This window comes from Lathyrus oleraceus, chromosome 7 (assembly GCF_024323335.1).
Source record: "Lathyrus oleraceus cultivar Zhongwan6 chromosome 7, CAAS_Psat_ZW6_1.0, whole genome shotgun sequence".
Lineage (NCBI taxonomy): Eukaryota > Viridiplantae > Streptophyta > Magnoliopsida > Fabales > Fabaceae > Lathyrus > Lathyrus oleraceus.
The window spans coordinates 9254968-9280417 of record NC_066585.1 but is presented as its reverse complement, the minus strand read 5'-3'; the positions used below and the strand labels follow the sequence as shown (position 1 = coordinate 9280417).

The following is a 25450-nucleotide window of genomic DNA, read 5'->3' as shown; positions in this document are numbered from 1 at the left end:
ATACATCTGCCGAAGGTTCATCTGAAACCAAATTTGACCTTGTCATGTGTTGGGGTGGGCAATATACATGACTTGCTGGTATTGGCTCCTCTTCCTCTTCAGCGTTCACCATCGAATCAACCATGATCTCAGGTTCCTCTTCTTCATCGTCTGGAACATTCACCTCAGCTTGTTCGTCATCAGTCTCACAAAACACTCGTGTTGTTGATGTGGTAATATATACAACTCTATATTGTTGTAACCGGAATGTTCGTGACTGCCAAACATATGCTGAACATCATCATCATCTCGAATCTTCTTTTGATAAAATTTTACCTGGTTTTCTGTAAAACAAATTGGATTTTTATAGATGATCTGACCCACATTATTGCACTGCAATTTCTTTTCTATTCTTTGTTTCAGATGTGAAAATTTTGATCGCCGATTTAGTATAAACGGAGTCACCTCTGTGTTTCGGAAACAAAAACCGAACAACTGATGATCAAATATTTCACCTTCGAAATGTGCACTGTTCATATAATGGTGTGTGGAAGACATTGTGTTGAATGGAATTGAAATTGAATGCATTGCTAAGTTGTTCAACTGCACAACATAAATAGTTGGTCATTGGTAAGTTGGTAAATGCATTGATAATTTGGTAATTGTTTGTACAGACTTGACCATCCATGCAGTTGAAGGAATCCAGCACGCAGAGAAAAGATTGAAACGAATACACAAGCGCCAGGGAATCAAAGAATCTTTGATGTCTGTGCCCTAAGATTCCAACCTAGGCGCCCATTCCCTAGGCGCCATAAAGTAACTGAGGCGCCAAAGGCTTGGGCGCCCCTTCACAAAACAAGAAAAAGACGCCACTAGGAAGGGCGCCCCTTCCAATTGCCTTATACTAAGGCGCCAAGAGGAAGGGCGCGTCTTCCTTGCATGTGAGAAATCACATGTAGGCGCCAAACTCAAGGGCTCCTCTTCCCTTGCATGTGATTTCTTCACATGCGCCAAGAAGATTCCTCACATGCTCTTCCATGCTGAATTTTGTCATTCTTGTCTCCTCTTGCCTTTCCATGCAACCAATCACACTCTTTTTAGGTTTCCAAACCTACTCACTCATTCATCTATAAATAGTCTCTCATATCAACAATATCAAATTATCTTCATCAATACTCAAGTATTTTCTTCTACCATATTTCTTTCATCTACCAAACTCAAGCTTTGCAAATTCAAATCATGTCTTTGTTGACTATGGGCGATGAACACAAAGGCACAATCGAGAATATATCGGCATTTGTATGTTATCTCTCTCTCTTTTAGTTACTATTTCTGGATTACTTCTAATACACATCTTCTTTGTGTTATACCTTTTTAATCTCTCTCTTTTTAGTTTCTATTTTAGGATTACTTCTTATACATATCTTCTTTGTGTTATACCTTTGTAATCTCTCTCTTTTTAGTTTCTATTTTAGGATTACTTCTTATACATATCTTTTTTGTGTTATACCTTTGTAATCTCTCTCTTTTTAGTTTCTATTTTAGGATTACTTATTATAGATGTGTGTTTGTTGAGTATGTATTTCTTCTTCTAATTGTATTTTCTTATTTTTTTGTTATTAGGATCCAAAGCGGCTTAGATGCCGTGTACATGAATATGTACCCCACGATCCTTTAATAGAACCATATATTAGAGGATGTGGATTTAGAAATCTACTAAACATTGTTTCGTACTCAGTGGACTACAAGTTCATTTTGGATTTGTTGGAGAGGTGGAGACCCGAGACCCACACATTTCACATTCTGATTGGTGGGTGTACCGTCACACTTGAGGACGTGTACATGTTGTTGGGTCTTCGTATAGACAGAAAGGCAGTGAATGGGCAACTTAACCAAGACAACAATATATGCAATGAATTACTGGGTGCCCCTTTGTTAGACGACGAAACTGAGGGAGACACATCCGGTCAAGCAAGGGGGCAAGGTATAAATTTAAAATATCTTAAACAATATTATGCCAGTATATTATTGTCCGACGATTCAACCGAGTATGAGAAAATAATAATAGCTCGGTGTTATATTATGATTTTATTTGGTAACTTTTTGTTTCCAGAAAGTACAGGTAATTTTGTGAATATAATGTATTTACCTTTATTACGCAACATTAATAAGGTAAACACTTATAGTTGGGGTTCAGCTGTGTTGGCCCATCTATATAGTGCAATGTGTAGAACTGCAAAAAAGAATACCTGTACTTTTTTTTTCATGTGCTTATTTGCTTCAAGCTTGGGGGTGGTCTAGGATGTCGTCGCTCGCCCCGATAAATGAGCGCCCATTCGTGTTCCCCTTTGCAACGAAGTAACTCTAGCACTTTACCATTCACCATTTAGTTAATTATATTTATTATTTAAATTAACAGTAAATAATATTTTTCACTTCTTTTTATTATCTTAGGTGGTCAGTAAGGGGAATGATCTACAATAGGTGTCTGAAACACGCTATTGCAGTCTATCGAAATCTATTGGACCACATTGGACATGATGATGTAATACTTCTACCAAACTATATTTTAATTTAAAAATTCTTCTCAAATTATTTTCCATCTAAAGATTTGGTATTTTTTTTCCAGTTTGTTTGGAGGCCATATCTGGGTCTGAATCATGATGTGAACCATGACGACGCTGCAGTTTGGACATCGAAGACACCGATTATCTGATTCACTACATTTGAAATGCACCAAAGTGACCAGGTCAAACTGTAGTTAGGAATGCTACAACATATTCCAGAATCTCCCACGTGTTTGGGGAATTGGCATCAAAAAATGGTCGATGCACAGTGGGATTATTCTGACTGGAGAGACTTTGCAAAAGACATGTGTCGTCAATGGAGGAATCGACGACAACACATCTTGAACGAACCAGTCATCCAAGGTGCAAGACCGACTCAACAATATATGGCATGGTTTAGGTTTGTGACAACTCAGCAATTTGTATCTGAGCCGCAGTATTTTATGGATCCGCGCCAATTTGCTTCGTCATTGTATGCCCCACACCAATTCACCAACCAACACCAATGTGAACCCACCGAAACTCAACAACCAACCACACAACATCAACCGACCACATACACAAAATAACCACACACCTAACATCACAACCCGTTCATGCCAACCACCCAACAACGAACCATCCAACGTTGCAATCCATTCATACCACCCACCCAAACACAAAACCAAGAACCAAACCCCGCAACCACAACCGTCTATAGCTGTCATACCCCGATTTTGGTCTTGAAATTTTTTCATTTTTTTTCATTTGGCACTTGGCCTAAAGTTCATTTGCATCTAAGATCCATGGAACCTTAGTCCATTATTGCATTCAAATGTATCAATACATGAAAAAAAACTACAATTTTGCCATGTTGACCAAAGTCAACTATATGACCATTGACACTTTCCAAGTCCTAATTCAAGTTCATGTTCACTTTTAACCATGTTCATTATAAAGTCCATTTCTTTATTTTGTTCATTTTCATTTTAGACCCTATCCTTCTTCCACCTTCTAAACCATTTTTATCCTATACCATACATAAACCAATTCAATTTTAATATGTGTAATCGACCACTTAATTTCTCTTCAAACCATACAATGTTGTATTAAACCATTAACTCAAATTACAACATAGGTCATACATTCACTTTTCCATTTTTATTAACCTGTAACCATCAAGTTTCCAATTCAACCATACATACATTCATTTTCAATTTCATAAACAAATATATCCAACAATTATGAGCATAATTATGAGCATTTCAATTCCATAAACCATAATACATTCACATTTCTATTCTAATTACATCCAATTATGAACCACAACCACATATGTGTCAACATAAACATTACAAAAAAAGTATCTGAAGTTACAAGATTGCATTCCAAGCATTCCAAGCATTTAATCCACAACATATAAAATTGAACCGAGGAACCGTTGGAATCAATCACCAAACCAATTATCCTGGACGAACCCCTCTTCTGCGGCCTTCTCGCGCCTTCTCTCGACCGCCTTAACTCCATAACAAAACTACTCTCTACCAATGACACAAAGCCAACACTCACAACGTCATGATATAGATGCTTTCTCTGCAGCCATCATTGTCTACATAACCTTCTCTTTTATTCCTGCCTCATTAGATGTGTCAATTGTTAAGGAACATGAAGTGAAAGCTAAGCAATCCCCATACATTCAACCTGCAACACTGTCGCATCCGCGAAAAACAACCGGCGGGCTGAAACAAAAACAACACAGAGTCGCCACCGTGCGTTATTTATCCCAAAAGAGGGAAAGGAAACGCTCAGAGTAAACCTGGAAAAAGCATGGTCTCGCGACCAAAGAGAAAGGGTACGGGAGTCGGTTACGCAAGGGGAAGGTATTAGCACCCCTCACGTCCGTCGTACTCGACGGGATCCACGCTCTAAAAGAAAGAAAAGGTTGCTAAACAAACATCACACACACACACACCGAAGACAACACAGGTGGGGTTAAGAGGAGGGGGCTCGCTAGGATATCGCATCCTATGCCTACGTATCTCGTCTGGAACGAGAATCAGAGCTGCCGTAGTTCGGCTCACGCACGCCAAACAAGACACACACAAACACAGGCAAACTTGGAACCCGAACGCCAATCGCTGGACTTACATCGGCTTCCGAACCAAACAAACACAATCAGGATACGGACAGCCAATCGCTGGGCTTACATCCATATCCTGACACACAAGAGGGAACAAACAACAACAAGCAAACACACACAAAAAAGAAAAAAAGGTGCCCGGAGAGACCTCGCACGGTCTCCTGCCTACGTACCTCATCTGGTATGAGGATCAGGGCGACGTAGTTCCCCTGAACGGGAAAGAAATTCTAGCCAGAAACCAAGGGGAGACACACTACTAGGGAGCTGTACTCGAGCCTAGTGTTATCATGCATCATTGCCCTATGTTATGGTTTCTACTTACTTGCACCACAGCAAGCTAATCCTAACCAGGAAAAACAAGCATGCAAGCATCAATCAAAATACAGCAAACATTCACATAGCACACACTATATCCAGTCAAGTGAGGCTCAAACAATGGTGGACTGCCGAGGCAAGTCAACTGTACATGGTAGTATTCGCTCTTAACCCTGACATTGAGAGTCAGGGTGAAGCAGATGAGAGGTGAGTGAAGATGAGACTTCACAGCTCTTATCCCTGACCAGGGAGAGCTTCAGACAAAGGAGTGTGGGTCCAGAATGGAGGAACCCTTCTACACTCGTGACTCTGACTCGACTGTACAAATGTACAAGATCTTGGGTTAGTGTCCCAATGCATCAACACAGTGGTGTGAGCAGAGGGACGACTCAACAGAATAGCGGGGGATAGATTGCATATCCCTTGGGTTCCGCCAATTGCCTCATAGAGGTCTTTACCTGCTTGGGGACAAAAGTAAACAATCACAAACATCGCCTCTTAAGGAGGACTTCAGACAGTTGCCTGGCTAAATAACAAGCCAGGTCTTCCAGACTACATGGAGACAAGAGAGTCTACCTCAACTGGTTTATACAACAAGCAGCAGCACAGCAAGTTCTTAAAGAACTAAAGCGACTATGGTACCTGGAATCAATCAAGCACAGTCAGTATTCAAGTCACACAGTCAAAACAAACAGCAAAAGTCAAGCAGTTAATATATACAGTCAACCAATGCAATGTGCAAAGCACAATCAACTCAATTGAGCCAAGCATCCTACAAAACACACAAGTTAGTTCACAACAAGCAACCAAACTCAATTCAATCAACTTGCATTTTTCTCCTTAAGGCATTAGCATCTCAACCTGAAACACAATTCAAAAGTGAGAAACAAGACCACTAGGCCAAGCCTAGGGTCCAAAGGAGATGAAAAAATCAAAACAGCAAGTGAAAATTATCCAAAATCACATTCAAACAATTTAGAAGCAAATGCAATTGGTCCCATGCTCATACCATTCACCATTATCATTTCATGCACAAAATAGTATCAAACATGCAATTTGCAACTTCAAAAGACCAAACAGAAAGATCTCAATCAAATCCATATCAAAACAATTCAATTAATTCCACAAAAATTCAAGTCTAAATAGAACATATCCAATGAATAGCATATCAAATTTCAGCTCATTTGGATCAATGGAAGTATGGAAATTAAATTCATAAAGTTCTGACAAGTTCAAGCAAGCCAACACATGGTATCCAAACAAACATCAACTTCCAAAAATCATAAATCAGTGAAAATACATGATAAATGAATGGGATCAAAACCACAATGACCTATAATGTGTCTACAATGCTCATACCAAATTTCAAACTCATTCAATCAATGATCAGAATTTCACAAATAAAATGCCAACATGTGTCACAAACAACCAACAAAATGACCAAACAGAGGGAAAAATCTCAATCAATTAGGAAATGCCATAAAAAATTACAGAAAAAATCACATGCCATCTCATCATACATATTCTAATACATGCAAAAAATTGGCTCAATTCAACATCCCTAAGCACATAAAATAAAATCATGAAGTTCATCAAGCTTGGTGTGACACAAATTGTCACACCTCTATTCAAAAATTCATATCTCAACAACCAGGCATCCAAAAACCACAAACTCTACATCAAAATCACCATCAAAGTGTCCAGCATATGCACAAAAAATTTCATCCATTTCTTTGAAAGCATAATCATTTTATGAAAGATATGGAAAGACATGTACAAATGTGACACATTCAATCAATCTCTAGACAAATTAATTTTCCACATGTGCACAAAAATCACAAAAATCACCATTAAATTCTACACATTACAAGGAGCATGGTGAAAAAAACCTCACAAAAATTGGACAAAAAATGAGTGATTTGTGAATTTTTGAAGTTCATGTAATCAAAATGTAATAAAATGAAAAAAGAAATGAAATGAAATAAGAAATAATGCTGAAAATGGCATTTCTGTAATATTGAGCCACGCGACCAAAACGGCGTCGCTTCTCATTAATGCGTTGGCACGCTGTGAGAGGCTGGAGGTAGCGGGAAACAGAAGTTCAAACAAGGCCACGAAATTGGAAGATCAAACGCGTGTTTCATAGTGTTCTTGAACAAGAACACTTCCAGAAATTCCAGAAAATGATGAACATCAAATCTCAACCAAAATCTACAAACTCTATATCATTAGAACCGTCCTTCAACAAGGATCAAGGATATGTAATCAATTTAACCTAACTCTAAGCATAGCAACGGGATCGAACGATTTAAGTTTGCACACCAAAACTTCAAAGCACGATTTCTCACACTACACTCAACCAAATCACAAACCACAAGCATCATGTTACTCTACGTTGAAAGATCTTCACAAGCCATATGATAGTTTACTCAATTAAGGTATTCGAAAAAATACCTTATGGATGAAGCAGCTGTTGATCTTGATGTTTCCACGTGTGCAAAGGTGAAACAGATGGAGATTGTTGATGAGGAAGGTGAATGGAGAAGCTAGCTTAACTCGATGATGCTCCCAATGCTTGAATCTTCACTTTGCCATTGATGACCTTGCTTTGGACAGTCGTGATTCTTGAAGTTTTGCCAAGATTTCGATCCAAACAGTTCTTCCTCAAGGTTTATGGAGAGTGAATCCAACAAGAATCATCCAAATTGATGAAGAATTGGTGAAAAAATGTTGAAAAATGTATGTGTAGATTTTGGAGAATTTGAGAGAATTTGATGAAAAAGTTTGTTGCAATCTTGGAGAATGTGATTGTGATTACCAATTATGTTACAGTTAAGGCTTTATACCAACTTCTTAATCCATCTCTTAATCATAATTAACAAAATTGGATGAATTAGTGTTAATGTGGTTTTAAGTGAAATCTCCAAAATGACCTTTGTGAATTGGCAATGTAACAGTAAGATAACAGCTCACACAAGTCATATTTGCTATTTGGAGTGTGTTGGAAGTGGTTTCATGTGCATAGGCCTTGTAAATCTCAATTTCACTATCTCACACCAAAAATTCAAAAGAAACCACTTGAAAAATGACTTTTTGCCTTGACCATTTTTGATGAATTTTGATTATGCATCATGAAAGTACATGTGAAATGGGGTTTGCTCAAAGAAAGATCATCCATTTTGGCCATTCCATGTGAAAGTTATGCCACTTTGAATTTAGGCATTTTTGGAAAATGATTGGATCATATCTTGTCAACCATACATGAGAAATTCAAGTTCTTGGACTTTTTGGAAAGGTGAGAGCAAGATCTACAACTTTCATGTTGAACAAAATTTCATTTGAAGCCTTTTTGGACATGTAATTTTGTGGTGAAAAACTTTCCATTTTTGGAAACTTCCATTACAAGTCACTTTCCATTTTTGGCAACTTTTCTCCTGATTTTATTTTCTTCATTCTTGATGTTTGAAATATCAAATGAAACTTGTTTAGACATGAATGAAGTGTATCCAACTCTCTCCCACCTCCAAATCCATAAAATCAAGCACAGTTGACCACAGTTGACTTTTTCAACTGATAGATGAATTTGGCAATGCACTGATCAAGTTGAGCCCCAAACTCCTGATGAAATGGCTCAATGATGAAACCCTAGCTTCCATAAACTCAATATAATCACATGATGATCCCCATATCCATTGTAGACCCCATCTCCTTGCCATGCCCTGATTGGCCCAATGCAGATGATTAGGGTTGACCAGTGGTCAAAACCCTAATCTCAAGGTATATGATCAATCTCTTGAATCCTCTGGATGATAACAAGACCATGATGATGATGATGTATTATTGCAACCAAGATCAAGACCAATCTCCTTGAGAATCATAAAACCCTAATTTGTAGCCCAATCCTCAGATGATTAATGATCAGTCCACGAAACCCTAGCTTGCATCATGACCTCTTCATCTCCTGATCAAGACTTATGAGGATGACTTGCACAATGTAACCACATGATATGCAATATGCAATGCCTAATGACCTAAAAAATGCAATGCAATATGTTAAGCTAGTCCCAAGAGAGGAGGGCAAATTTTGAGGTGTTACAAACACCTACTAACCTGCAGAGCTTAATAAACATAACAGTAAGAATAATTCCTCACAGTTGAACAAAAATTTCCAATTAATAAGAAATTCTGCACTAACAGTTCAAGTAAGACAATGTAATGAGACTTAACATTAACACTAGCTTATAACTGAACTAATTTCATTCTTAATAGCATAACACTAATTCACACAAATTTCATAATAATAGAATTCTATTAAACTAATTACTAACATAACAACATTTTTCCCAATTAACTCAGTAGGGATACAACCTAACTAGCTCCCAGTTTAAACAGCCAGCTAACATTTAACTGATTTCCACTTCAATTTCACTAACAACTGCCCGATTCGGTTAACCATCCCCAACTTTATAAATTCATCTCTCACCCTCATTCATCATTTTGATACGTGACTCCCTCCGAATTATCAAGCTCCGGTTTGGATCACATTGATGATTTAGATTATGACTTTAGGGATTTTAAGGATGCTTCACCTGAGACCACACACCCACCGAAACCATTTCAAAACGGTTAAATTTCTGAACTAACCATGGTGCTTAGAGACCCCGGTTAAAACTCAATGTGGCGCGATATCATCCTGCAATAACCGTTCATTTTCAAACCACCAAACACGTCCTCCACGTGCGACCATCTTAAACCAACCTTAACCTGCAAAATTTTCATAACAGAAAAACATGCATGTTGTACATAGCATAGCAGCAGCAAACAAACCAAGCAAAATTATGCTAATGTCTACACTAAACTGATAATCTAAGCTATGCTACTGAATTGGTGATCCAAGTAACCTACAGGCAGGCATTAACAGCATGGTCAAATCAGTTAACATTCACCTAGCAGCCTCACTTCATATCAAGTGTGCATTTTGATTAAGATCAAATTCATGTCATAACCATCATATTGCAGCCTATACATCCATAACAGGTGTGTATCTGCATAAAAGCTACTAGCAGAATTCTTCCAAATTCAATCCAACAATATCACAGGCAGTCAACAACAACGCTCAAGCACCAAAAGTTACTCTATGGGACGAAGTTCGAGATGGGATGCTTATTGAGAGAAGGCTAAATTAATGTGGCTTACCTTCTTAACAAGATAGTCAGCAAGTGTTGTTGCACCAGGAAAACCAGCAGGTAAAGACTTTTGTATTCTTTCCCGATTGAAAGTAATGTTCATTGCAAATTCTGCTGAGACTTCAAGCATTCCCAAAATAGCTCTAACACTGTCAAACACTGGTTCTTCGTCTTCCTACTTACAACAGAAAGCAACTTTCTTTAATGAATCTCAAATAAATAGTGCTTAGACAAAACAAACGAATGCAATAACATAACATAAAACATGCACAGCCATAAAATATACTTTGATTATCTAACTACCTGCAAATCGCGATTGTAAGCATGTGGAAGTCCTTTGCACGCTGTTAGAAGAGTGACCAAACCCCCTATGACTCTGCCAGACTTACCACGAACAAGTTCCATTGGGTCTGGATTCTTTTTCTGAGGCATTATGCTGCTTCCTGTTGAAACAGGGTCGCTTGGAGTGATAAATCCAAATTCTTCTGAAGCCAACAATACCTATTCTTCACCCAATCGAGAAAGATGCACTGCTGTGATGGCATTAGCAGAAAGAAACTCCAGTAGAAAATCTCGGTCAGAAACTGCATCAATACTATTCAATATAACAATATAGTCAGTTATTTAGGTAAAAAGGTTGCATTTGAACATTCACATAGTTAACATTAATCATATGTCAAGTACAACTAAATGGATTGATTTCAAGCAAGTAAAAAGTAAGATACCTATTCCTCATCGGAGCTGTAAATCCCAATGCATCTGATGTCATGAACCGGTCAATGGGGAGCCCTGTACCGGCCAGTGCACAAGCCCCTAAAGGACTGAATTTCATCCTAGCTCTACAATCAATCAAACGACCAGCATCACGTTCAATCTGCAATAGCAAAAAGGATCGATAAAAACAAATGAGCTAAAGAACTATTCCCCAAATCCAAACTGCTTACTCCACAAATGAATAAATGAACCAGAAAGTATGAACCTTTTTACAACAAGTCAACAATGATGTTAGGATTTGACTCTAACCTACGCAATTAACTTTATAAGCTTTTGTCCCAGTGGAGTGGTCGCTGCTACCAATGAAGAAATTCACTTGAAACAATTTTTGTTACAACGTAAAGATAAGAGATTCCTACTCCATCAATGGTAATATTATGTTGCCTTTCAGCATTTTGGAAAGTATGGATTAATATCTTCATCTGAAACGTTAAGCTGCAAGTATCAACAACAACAAATCAAACACGATCCCATTCCATTAGTTCAGCAACACACCTTCCATTTTTTTTCAAATGTGTAGCGGAAATTCACTGCAGTAAAAAATACATCAACTCGGTAAGACGGTAAAAGTTAACAAACAGCCCAAAATGGAATTGAGACAAAGTTAGAAGAAGAAAGTGTAGGTTTGTATTACCGTTTCCGAATTAACGTCAAATAAGGCAGACCAAAATCTGAGCGCCTTAAAGTACTTCCAGGAGATGCCCTTTTGGATCTCCATAAGCTAGCTCAGAACCCTAAGTTGTTGAGTATAAAAAGGAGCAAAGCGAATACTGTAGGGAGAGGCAAAAACCACGACGAAAACCCTAAATCTTGGAGGCGAAAGAAACCCTAAACTTTTCCAAACGAAAAAGCCTAATCTTGGAGACGGCGAAAAATCCAGGAGAGGAGAGGGAGCTGTAGCGAAAAACCAACATTCTCCACCGAAAAGCTGTCGTGGGAGTTCTTGGAAACCACCGCCGAAGGTGAGCATTATTATTTGATTTTCTTTGAGAGCCATGGATTTGTGAATTTTAGGGTGAGAGTAGGGTATTGTGAGGTAGGTGCAAAAGTTTGAGGAGATGAGCGATTGAGAGACGACGAGAGATTAAGAGTTGGAAAGGTGTTTGCTTTAGGAGAGATTGAGAGAGGAAGAGGTTTGTCTTCGTGAGGAAGACGAACGGATCCTTTGGATTTGTTTCATGTTCCCAGTTCATTTTCTTTTTATTTATTTTAAGAGCATTTAAAATCTCTTTAAAAAATTAAATGACCGTTTAATTTTTTTTTGCAATTTTCCATTAACTATTGTCTGCTGGAGTTAATGGTACTAATGTATGGTTATCTCAACCCAACAGCCAGGCGGCTAGGGTTACGTTTTATATTCCTCCATAATTTTAATTAGTGGTCCATTAACAGTAGCCCATCTCATTTTAATTCATTTGTATTCTAAACTACCTTTAGCTATCCCTGTTCATATATTCAAGTTATCATTAAGATAATAGTTGACCATAAGTGTCCTAATGGAGAGAGAGTAGTTTCACTTTCTTTAGTGGGATGGGTTCGATACTTGGGAGTAGCATATCTCCATATTTTTATTTTTATGCTTACTATTTCATTTAAATTTTTATAATTTCTTGCTATTTATTTTACTTTTATATTTTTATCAATTTAATTTAATCGTTATTTAGTTGTTTAGATTTTTAAATGTTTACCTTTTAGATTTAATTAATGGTTGACTTTCCGATATTGGGTTTTATTCGGTTAGTCGATTTTTGCGTGTTAGTTAATTTAATTAGGTTATTGGTATCCATGTTCATACCTTTACACATATAAATAATCACTTTCAAATTCACTAAATTTTTCAATTTAAATTTCACTAACTTTCCATAGTTTCGACATTTAATTTCATTTCCTCCCATTAGAATCTAGCATTCTGGTGGGAATTCGATCATATATATATATATATATATATATATATATATATATATATATATATATATATATATATATATATATATATATATATATATATATATATAATTAATTCGATATATATATATAAAATTGTAAAATTAATTTTATCCCTATAATTTTATTTTATTTTTAAACTATCTTTACAACCCGATTAAATTCCCTTTTTTAAAAACCTGAAAGAAGAGGACCATCTGAATCTTGCATTCCGGTGGGAACCCTCGAATAATCAGTCTTGAGCCCCTTGTTTTGGATTAACCGTTCATTCCTCCCTTTCATTCTTAAAACGCTTGATAATTAACTTTGACAAAATAAGGGCCGTTGGATCAAGCATTCTGGCGTAACCCTTTGAACATTTGATTCTTATCAAGTGTTCGTTGTCCATTAAATAATTTTCTTAAATAATTCGAATGAAAAAGGACCATTGGAATCTAGCATTCCAGTGGAACCCCGAGTGATTGATCCCGAGGCTCATGTCTCGTTCTCATCAAATATTCGTCTTTCAAAATTCAAAAAATATACTTCATTCCTACCTTAACACTTTTTCAATAAAGATGGAAATGGAACATGGTGTATACCGTGCACTCCTGAGATTAAGATTCAAGGTGGATGCCTTGCCTATCTTAACTCTCGCTATCGTCTAAAATTGTCAATGCGGTTTCTTCAAACCCTTTCTCAATCAAACCTAAAAATACCTAATCTTTATTAAACATTTTTTTCAATAAAGATGGAAGTGGAACATGGTGTATACCGTGCACTCCTGAGACTAGGATTCGAGATGGATATCTCGCTCATCCAAGTTCTCGTCATCACTAAAAATACATCCAACCGATCAAACTCTTTCTCGCCGCCATGTGATTAATCAAAAACCTTTTTCATAAACGAAAGACATATTGTCTTAAGGTGATGCAAAACAATGTTTCGGCCACGATTGTTGAGTCGAGATAAGTGACGCTTTTCCGAATGTAGATTTATAAATCCGTTCGATGTGTGGTATGCGTTCACTCCTCATCTGTTTTGGGTAAAACAATGTTTTCATCGATTAATACAGCATAGCTTTCGCTAAAATCGACCAACAAACAAACATTTTTCTACCCAGAACTACGTAAGCCTTGATTTCTCTTTTGAGATACGTAGGAGCAGGATTTATAAATCTTGTCAGACCCACTAATAAAAAACTTAGGTTTAGTCCTTCGTCGAAAAATCTAAAAACATTTCTTCCCTCTTCTATTCTTTCTCTCCCCCATAATAACTTGAGAAGACTAACATAAGCTAACATTCAAAACGAAACTAACTAAACGGTTCCCGTTGAATACAACGGACGTGAGGGGTGCTAATACCTTCCCCTTGCGTAACCGACTCCTGAACCCTGATTTGGTTGCGACGACCAATAATCATTGTCGTTTTATTCTTGGGTTTTATCGATATTTCCCCTTTCCTTTTTAGGAATAAATAAAGTTCGGTGGCGACTCTGTTCAGTCCATCAATGCGAGTGTGTGATTGCGCTTCGCTTAAAGGTGTGTGGACGCGCCAATCCACACGACGCATCCTCTCCCAAAGTTGGTTATTTTGGTATTTTTTTGAAAACATGGTTATTTTCGTATTTTTTTGAAAAAGTTGGTTATTTTAAAAAAAATCCTTATAGGGCAAAGATTTAAGTATTAATGTAATATTTTTAAATATATTGTATAATAAAGAGTATATTTAATAAGACATTGGTTGTTATATAAATATAAAAATTCAAAACTTGATTATAATAAAAAATAGATATAATACATTTATTATTTTATGAATTTTTAAAAAGTTAAGATTTCATTTATAATATATAAATAATTTTAAAATTTAAAAGGTACAACATAAAAATTATTTATATCACATGATTGTAAAAAGAAAATCTTTAGACTTAAGATGTTGAATATAAAACTATATATATGAAATAAATATGAATCAGATACAATAGTTATTCAATGATTCTAAAAGTCGAAATTTGGTTATAACAAAGAAATGATGAAGTACATTTATTATTTTAATCATTTTTCAAAAGTTATAATTTTATTTATATGTTAAATATTAATCATTTTCAAAAATTATGAATAAATTCAATAAGAATTAAGATGGTGAATCTAAAAAAAAAAATGAAACTGTTTCACTTTTATCAACATATATATATATATATATATATATATATATATATATATATATAGATATATATATATATATATATATATATATATATATATATATATATATATATATATATATATATATATATATATATATATATATATATATATATATATATATATATATATATATATATATATATATATATATATATATATATATATATACCGTTTTTCTTTTCTAAAAAATGAGGCCGCTTCGGATATAGCATGATTGAATTTCTTTAGAATGATTGATCTTGTAAAGTTTAAATTCAAATTTGTTTACGAATTTTAAAATATTAATGATTATTAATAATTTCTTTAGATTATGGATTACATGATTCAAGATACTTATTTAATTTATTCAATTACATTTAATTATTATTATTATTATTATTCAGGTAATCTTATTCATAATAATTATAATCTTAATAATAATAATAATTATTATCACTATTATTATTATTATTATTATTATTATTATTATTATTATTATTATTTTTAGTTTCTAAATTCACAATGAAACAAATATTGAGTCAACAAAAAAATATATAAAGTTGGTGTACTTCCTTCATTTCTTTTTTAATCAAACATCAAATTTTATATTTATTAAATAATTGATATATTTAATCTATATATTGATCAAATACATTAGTTATTCAATTAATCTAAAAAGTCATATTTCAAAAAGTTATAATTTTATTTATATTATATAAATTATTTTAAAATTTAATAGCACAACATAAATATTATTAAAATCACTAGATTGTCAAATCCCAAGCGTCTTAAAGATCATAAATAATTAATATCTTATTTTACTATTAACAAGTTTATTATTTAAAATCACCAAGTTATAAACTATTAATGGTTATAACAATATATTGAATAGATTAATTGAATTTTTTTAATCATTTATTTAAATTTAATATCATTTTTATTTTTATTTTTAAACTCGAAATTATGTGTTCAATTTTATATAGGAAGCTTAAGTTAGTATTAGTATAAATACGTATAAATAATTGAACAAGTATTACATAAAAATCAATTAAAAGTAAATTCTATAAAATCCTGACGTTACTTTTGGTGGTAGTTCTTAGCTTTTGCATAACATGTAGCAATGTTTGATGCAAGAACTGAAACTCTATCAAATGAGACAAGTTATTTTACTATATTTGATATCGTTGGTATTGTTTATTATTTATTTTCCTTTGTTATAATTTGTTTTACATCTGTTTTACATGATTGTAATTTTTGTTAACATATCCAGCATCGTGTGGACATTGATTTTGGTTGTATTAATATCCAGAAGCAACCTTCTATAAAGCATCCTTTATTAAAAAATCATAAAATCCAGGTATAAAAAGTTTAAATCCTTATAGGTTTAATAAGATTACTTGATTTATTATGCATTTTATCATTCATAATTTGAAATATAAATCCTAGTTTTATTTCCATTTCATTGCCAAATAGCTTTATCCAACCTTTACAAGAAACATTGTGCAAAAAAGACCATCTTATGATCTTATGATGGTAAAATCATTGAAGAATGCCCAATAGAAAAAGTTCCCTTTCACAAGAAAAAAAAAAAACATCAAATTAAAGGTTTTCAATCAAATTCACATGAGTATCATGTAAGTGGACTCTCCTAATCATATCATGCAGTGTAAGGTTATAAATTATATAATAAATTTAAGCTATCATAATATATTTATTGAGGATTAAGTATCAATATAAATTAAAAATAATTTCTCACAACTACAAATATATTGTGTAATTTAAATTAAAATTTTGAAAAATAAGTTGATGCAACGGGGTCTACACCAATATTTTTAGTATTTAAGAATTTTCTAATTATTAATCGAAATATATGTATTCTTATTTTCTAGTCGATCACCCTCGATACAAATCAAACTACGACATTTCATGGAGGATATGCATACGTTGGTGCATATAATTTACAGCTTAAAGGAAAACAATATAGTTTATCTGGAATTTTGGTTGAGAGTGGTCAACCATCTAATTTAAATAGCATATTTGATGGCATCAGGGTAAGTTACTTTTAAGATTTCATACATGTATTTTTGGTTTATTTTTCATGTTTCAATAAAACTTTTTTTAATGAATTATTTGTATCAATTTTTTTCATATACAAGGTTATGCCAAACTTATATAGAGATAGTGAAATTTACCTAACATCACATGTTTCTAGCATTGGATCGTTTAAAAAATGGGTTGTTGTTCCCACAATCAAACAGGTAATTTTCATTTTTTAAAAATCATAATGTATACTTTATCATCTTTCACTCGTGTTTCCCGTGTTTCCCAATGAATCCGAACCAGGCTCTGATACCAATTGTTGGTGCAAAGGTAGAATGAATGATGAACGGAAATATTCTATTAAGAATGACGGCTACAAAACATGATAAAAGTTACAATGATTGTCACCCTATTTATAAGCTAAAACTAGGGTTACTAGAATAGGATAAAATACTAAAATACCCTCTAACAAACTTAGGGGCTAAGAAAATAGTACAACTAATAAATATGAATTACTTCTAATAACACATACACACATTGTAAATAAACTTAATCATATTGATTTTAATTTCAAAAGACAAAACAAAGTAACAACCTCATCTAATCCTTTTGGCCACTTTGTGCCTTTTTCTTTTAACTTTTCAAAAGAGAGCAGTTAGATTTGAGTTACCTTTGTTGAGATATAATTCTCTCATCTCCATGATATTTTGATTATAAGTCTTTCCATTTAACATATTTGTTGGTTAGATCCAAGTTTGAGCCCTCCCTCTTAAATGTTGAAAATCCCTCATTATCGGTGGATATTTGGTTGAGTATTTTCCTTTTGATAACAAAAGATCTCTAAGCTTATGTTAATATCAATTCACCTATTTCTTTGAAACTTTTACCACGAACTATGAAGTTTTGATCCCTCATTTTTATGTTGGTACGTATGCATAAAACTGAAGGTCTTGTCAAACATAAAATTGTAATTAAAGAATTATTTTCTCATCCCCTCGCTCCTTTTTTATCAAACATCATTTCCAACTAAAATACTACATAAATTAAGTTGGAAAAATAAACTATAGGACTGCAAATAACCTCAAAAGCGTGATGTGGCGGAAGAAGAACAAAAGTTATGAAAGTCTTATCTAAAGCATATTGTTTTCTTATAGGATTCTAATAATTTTTATTTTATTTTATTTATAACAAAAAATAATAATAACATTAATATTCTTTTTACCAATGCATCTCTCTTAATTATGTTATATTTTTTTCATACAACTTATATTAAATATAATAAAAGTTACTCATATGTATGTTAATTTATTAAACGACATTACTTGTCAATAAAATTAATAATTTTCTTAATTTTTGTGTTTTGATCAATAAAATTTAATGCTTAAAGATAGTAGAAAAAGAATATATATATATATATATATATATATATATATATATATATATATATATATATATATATATATATATATATATATATATATATATATATATATATATATATATAAAAATAATTGCGTACCCCTGATCTAAGTTCCTGGCTCTGCCACTATTTGTGCTTAGTGTTTTATCTTATAAAATCATTTCAAACTCTTTTTTTTTCTTCTCAAAACTTCTTTAAACTCCATCTCACATTTCTGAAAGCCTTGCTTCTTGAAAAATGAATCAATCTTCTGATTCCAAGCTCTGGGCGCTTGTTTCAATCCATATAGAGCTTTGTATAATCTGTACACCATCCCTTCCTGATTCTTTTTCACAAATCCAGGAGGTTGTGACACGTAAACTTCTTCTTCTAATGGACCGTTCAGAAATGCAGATTTTACATCTAAATGCATCAGAGGCCAATTCCTGTTAGCAGCTATTACAATCACCATTCTGATTGTTTCATGTCTTGCTACAGGTGCAAACACTTCAGAGTAATCCAGCCCAGGTTTCTGTAGAAATCCTCTGGCTACCAACCTTGCTTTATGTTTGCCAATTGAACCATCTGGCTTTAACTTCTGCTTGAAAACCCATCTGACGCTGATGGCTTTCTTGTCTTTTGGAAGTTCTGTCAGCTTCCAAGTCTTGTTTCTCTCTATAGCATCAAGTTCTTCTTTCATGGCCTTCAGCCAGAGCTTCTTCTTAAGAGCCTCTTCTGTACTTATGGGTTCAGAGTCTACTACCATGGCACACTGAATAACTTCTCCTTCAGAGTCTACTTCAGTGTCTTGCAGCATGTCAAATTCTGCATATCTTCTGGGGATGTTTCTGATTCTTTGTGGTCTCTGAACTTGTTCAGAGTCTTGAGCTTCAGAGTTTCTAGCTTCAGATGGTTGATTTCCTCCAGAGCTTTGACCATCTTCAGGGGCTGGCATATTTCTAGAGTCTGAATTGCCACCAGAATCTGGATTACCATCAGAGTCTGGGTCATCAGAGTCTGGATCATCAGAGTCGCCTTCATCTTCTGAGTCTTCTCCAAAGTCAGAATCACTATCAGAATCAGAATCAACGTCAGAGTTTACTCCAACTTCAGAAATTCTTAACTCTGACCTTTCTTCAGAAGTTCTAACATCAGAATCAAATTGAGACTTATCCCAATTCCAAAATTCTGATTCCTTCACAATCACATCTCTGTTGAATTCAATTTTATTGGTTTCTGGACAATAGAGCTTGTATGCACCTGTACTGTGGTACCCTATCAGAATCATCACTTTGCTTCTATCATCCAGCTTCTGTCTTCTGGCTTCTGGAACATGTTTATGGCAAACAGAACCAAATACCTTCAGATGACTAATACTTTGCTTATCTCCAGTTCACTTCTGTATTGGAACTATTTCCTTCAACTTCTTCGTAGGACATCGGTTGAGTACATACGTTGCAGTGGCAACAGCTTCTCCCCAGAGCTTCTGAGGAAGTTTCTTCTCCTTTAGCATGCTTCTCACCATATCAAGCAAAGTGCGATTTCTTCTTTTAGCAAGACCATTGTGTTGAGGGGTATAAGGAGCAGTAACCTCATGCTCAATTCCATTCTCCTCACAGAACTTCTGGAACTCTTTGGAGTTATACTCACCTCCACCGTCAGTTCTAAGAATCTTCAACTTCTGACCACTCTGATTCTCAGCCTTCATTCTGAACTTCTTGAATTCATCAAACACCTCGTGTTTAAACTTAATAAGGGATACCCATGTCATTCTTGTGAATTCATCAACAAATAACACAAAGTATTTATTCCCTCCAATCGATGCTACTGGAAATGGACCACACACATCAGAATGTACAACTCTCAAGGCATGTTGTGACTCCATAATCAATTTCTGATTGCAGTCATACAGCTTCAAAACATGATGAATCCAAACCAGGCTCTGATACCAATTGTTGGTGCAAAGGTAGAATGAATGATGAACGGAAATATTCTATTAAGAATGACGGCTACAAAACATGATAAAAGTTACAATGATTGTCACCCTATTTATAAGCTAAAACTAGGGTTACTAGAATAGGATAGAATACTAAAATACCCTGTAACAAACTTAGGGGCTAAGAAAATAGTACAACTAATAAATATGAATTACTTCTAATAACACATACACACATTGTAAATAAACTTAATCATATTGATTTTAATTTCAAAAGACAAAACGAAGTAACAACCTCATCTAATCCTTTTGGCCACTTTGTGCCTTTTTCTTTTAACTTTTTAAAAGAGAGCAGTTAGATTTGAGTTACCTTTGTTGAGATATAATTCTCTCATCTCCATGATATTTTGATTATAAGTCTTTCCATTTAACATATTTGTTGATTAGATCCAAGTTTGAGCCCTCCCTCTTAAATGTTGAAAATCCCTCATTATCGGTGGATATTTGGTTGAGTATTTTCCTTTTGATAACAAAAGATCTCTAAGCTTATGTTAATATCAATTCACCTATTTCTTTGAAATTTTTACCACGAACTATGAAGTTTTGATCCCTCATTTTTATGTTGGTACGTATGCATGAAACTGAAGGTCTTGTCAAACATAAAATTGTAATTAAAGAATTATTTTCTCATCCCCTCGCTCCTTTTTTATCAAACATCATTTCCAACAAAAATACTACATAAATTAAGTTGGAAAAATAAACTATAGGACTGCAAATAGCCTCAAAAGCGTGATGTGGCGGAAGAAGAGCAAAAGTTATGAAAGTCTTATCTAAAGCATAATGTTTTCTTAAAAGGATTCTAATAATTTTTATTTTATTTTATTTATAATAAAAAATAATAATAACATTAATATTCTTTTTATCAATGCATCTCTCTTAATTATGTTATATTTTTTTCATACAACTTATATTAAATATAATAAAAGTTACTCATATGTATGTTAATTTATTAAACGACATTACTTGTCAATAAAATTAATAATTTTCTTAATTTTTGTGTTTTGATCAATATAATTTAATGCTTAAAGATAGTAGAAAAAGAATATATATATATATATATATATATATATATATATATATATATATATATATATATATATATATATATATATATATATGTATATATATATATATATATATATATATATATATATATATATATATATATATATATATATATATATATATTAAAAATAATTGCGTACCCCTGATCTAAGTTCCTGGCTCTGCCACTATTTGTGCTTAGTGTTTTATCTTATAAAATCATTTCAAACTCTTTTTTTTTTCTTCTCAAAACTTCTTAAAACTAATTCTAGCAAGTACATAATAAATTAAGAAGCGATTATGAGTAATTAAGAAATCAAAAATCGTTGTCTAATTAATTATACCTTTTGATCGAATTGATTAAGAAACCGATTAGGAAGCCTTTTAACCGATTGCACACACACCTTAAAGATTGGTACTTATACCTGTAAGACCCCAATTTTGGCCCTAAGATCCCTCATGGCCCATAGCATATCATATCATGGCCTCAAGGATCATTGCATACCCTAGCTTCCCTCCTAGTGGGTGGGTTACCTTGTGAGTGTGGTTCTTGATCACCCAGCATGTATTGCATTTGTATATCATTGCTTTTCATATGTTTACTAACCAAAAGTACAAAAATATTGTCATCTAACCTTGTTTCTTGCAGATGAAGCAATCATCAGTCAATCAGTCAAACCAGGCCTTGAGCAATGGATGGTGACCATTCTTGAAGAATTTGGACACCATGATCATTCATAAAGAGTTCATATAACTTGTGATATCATTTGGAAGCGAGATCTCAATTGAAAGAGACTTGGAATTCATCAGAACATGGCCCAGTCAAGAAAAGTCAACAAAAGTCAACTGTGCATTTAATCAGGATTTGGAAGGTGTGAGATGGTTAGAAAGACCTCATTCATGTCCATACAAGTCCTATTTGACATTTCAAGGGTCAAGGTTGAAGGAATTGAGGTCAGACAGAAAGTTTCCCAAAATGGCAAGTGGACCTGTAATTTCAGCTGCCCAAAATGGAAAGTTTTTCCCCTCAAGATAACTTCATGATACAAGCTTCAAATGAAATTTTGTCCAACATGAAAGTTGAAGATCTTGTTCTCACAATTCCAAAAAGTCCAAGAACTCAAAAATCCCATGTGTGGTTTGCAAGATATGGTCAGATCAATTTCCAAAAAGACCCGTAATCAGGAGGCCATAACTTCTACATGGATTGTCCAAATTGCAAGTTCTGTATATGCACAAACTCCATTTGACATGTACTTTCATGGTGCATAATTAGATTTCTTCAAAATTGCTCAAGGCAAAAGGTCAAATTTCAACTGGACTGTTAAATGAACCAGGGGCAAAATCGTCCAACTTGTGAAATAATTGGAATTTTTGAGTGGGGATTTTTGTAACACCTCATAAATGGCATTTGAAATTTGTTGGAATATTCACAACATGCCTAGGCCTTGTGGTTTGGAAATTAGCTTTTGAAATGAATTGGAAAAATTGACACATAAGCCATCACATAGTGAAAATGCAAAATATGAGGAATTTGAGCATGGGACCAATTCTATCAGCTTCCAAATGATATTTGTGGTTTGCTTGAAGTGATAAATTGCTGCTACATTGCTTCTAATGATACAAGGGCTTAAGGACCAAAAATGCATCATAAGCTTAATTTCACTAATCCTTTTTTTCCACTAATCATGATTAATTGTGAGATTAATTGGTAGTATATAAGCTTAATGTTAACTGTTTTTGCGAAGACTAATCACAATTTCTCAGATCCACAAGAAAATCTCAAAAATTCTCTCAAAATTTCACAATTCTTCATCACACTTTTTTCAATTTTTCTTTGAATTGCTTGATCTTTTGTGTTTGCTATTGTGATAATCATCTTCCAGGCGTGCTATATTGGATCTGTTTTCATCGAATCATGGCAAAAGCATCAAGAACTTGCAGCTGTTGAAGCAACCTCCATTTCCATGGCAGCTTGAAGAATCCATTGATAGCAGTACAATTGAGCTAAAACTTTGATCCTGTTGCACTTCCACATCAACATACTCAAGATGTTTCACCGTTACACGCTTGGAAATGCGCTAATTCTTCAACTGTCATCATACAAGGCAAGAATTCGATACTCATCAAACTCAAAATAATGATATGGATCTTGTAGGTCTTAGTGTGTAGATCGTGCAGAACCTTAAATCTTGAATTTCCATGATGAATTGAACGAGTTATTGCCGTTTGAACTTTGATACGCTAAACTGTTTTGGCTCGATCCTTGAAATATGTTTAGAATTAAGTTGTTTACTTGCTAGATTCATGTTCTGCGTTGCTAGACGGTTACAACGGTATATTATTTGCTTGATTTGGTTGAGAAACGGCCATAACCGAAGCTGGTGTTATCGAACCCGTAGAACGCATGCGAAGAAGATGCAGAAAGCTGGAAAATTCTGCGCTAGATCCATGCTGCACGCGTTTCATTTCAAATTGTTGTTTCCCTCTGAACCGAGCGAATCAAGCGGCGCCACGTCAATTAGTGGCACGACAGCGTTTTGGATCAGGAATCGCTTATTACGGGTTTGCCACTCGGTTACCAATTAATTAATTAATTCATAATAAGGCTTAAATAAATATTTCAATAAATATTTAAAAACTTCAAAAAATCATACATTACTCAATATTGATCCAAATAATTCAAGACTTTTTTTGTTAATCTCCATTTTTTCTCTACTTTTTAATAGATACAAAAAATAAAATTGTGCTTGGTAGAAAAATTAATTGGTATAGAGATGTTCTTAATGTATGCCATTTCCACATGTTTTGCTATTTTAATCATAAAATCATCATGCCTTATCCAAATGAATTGAAATTTTAGGTGTAGATTCTTGACACTCTTCTGGAATTTTTGGTATACAATTTGCAATTTTTGGACCTCTGGTCTTTTAGATAGGATTTATTGAACTCGAGTGTGATAAAATGTGACACAATGTGATATGCTGTGTTCCCTGATTTTTTTGCCATGCTTCCCTTTGGCCAATGACCTTAATTTCTTGCATGAGACACCATTAACATGTTAACATTCAATATGATTTTTCGTGGATTTTTATAATCCATTTCTTAATTGATTAGAATTTTTGAGTGCTGCCTAGCATTTTAGGGCTTTACTTGTGTAACCTTTTGTGTATATGTTGCCAAATCTTCATACCTTATCCAATGATCATGAAACTTGGTAGGGTAGTTCCTAACACATTAAGCTTTCATTTAGCTTTGGTCCCATCCATTTCCCATGTAATGTCACTGTTTGCCATTGGATTGAAGTTAATGTACATTTTGTAGCTTCATTTGATTGTGTTTTTGCATGCTTTGACATGTTGAATTAATTCCCATAGTTCCACTAATCTAAATTGCTTGAAAATTGACACGTAGCTTGTTGAATGTCCTATGTTTAGGATATAATTTTTGTGGAATTTTCCATGCTGTTTTGGTATTTTTTGTGATGTGATCTTGCTGGTTGCTCATATGTGATTTACATTTGCTTCCTTTGCCTTACATGATGCATAAATTGAAATAGGGGCATAGTTTGGATTTGGGACCAATTGGAGTCCTTTCTTAATTGGATTATCTTGGTTTTGATTATGATTTACTTGCTGTTTTAGGATTTTTCCATCCTTTGGACCCTAGGCTTGGCCTAGTGGTCTAGTTACTTATGTTTGAGCATGACTTTGAATTTTCAGGTTGAAAAGCTAATGCCTTAAGGAGGTTGATGCATAATTGAGTTGAAATCATTTGACCAATTGTTTGTTTTGTAGGGCTTGGTTCACTTGATCCTTGTGCCATGCACATGTTGCACATTATTGTTTGATTGTACATTGGTTGATTCTTATGTTATTGTTTTGTTTATGTTGGGATGCTGATTCTGTTTGACTTTTTTAGG

The 25450-nt window shown here is 34.0% G+C and overlaps 1 protein-coding gene and 1 pseudogene across 1 annotated transcript; one reads left to right on the top strand and one right to left on the bottom strand.

Moving 5' to 3' along the window:
• Nucleotides 1-10128: 10128 nt before the first annotated feature.
• On the bottom strand, nt 10129-11442 carry LOC127101704 (argininosuccinate lyase, chloroplastic-like; annotated as a pseudogene).
• A 4727-nt stretch (nt 11443-16169) lies between these two features.
• Nucleotides 16170-23507, top strand: LOC127101703 (uncharacterized). Its single transcript, XM_051039159.1, has 6 exons — nt 16170-16232; nt 16320-16406; nt 16523-16582; nt 16939-17100; nt 17206-17307; nt 23415-23507. Exons 1-6 carry the CDS (start codon nt 16170-16172, stop codon nt 23505-23507), a joined length of 567 nt encoding a protein of 188 aa, XP_050895116.1.
• The last annotated feature ends 1943 nt before the right edge of the window (nt 23508-25450 follow it).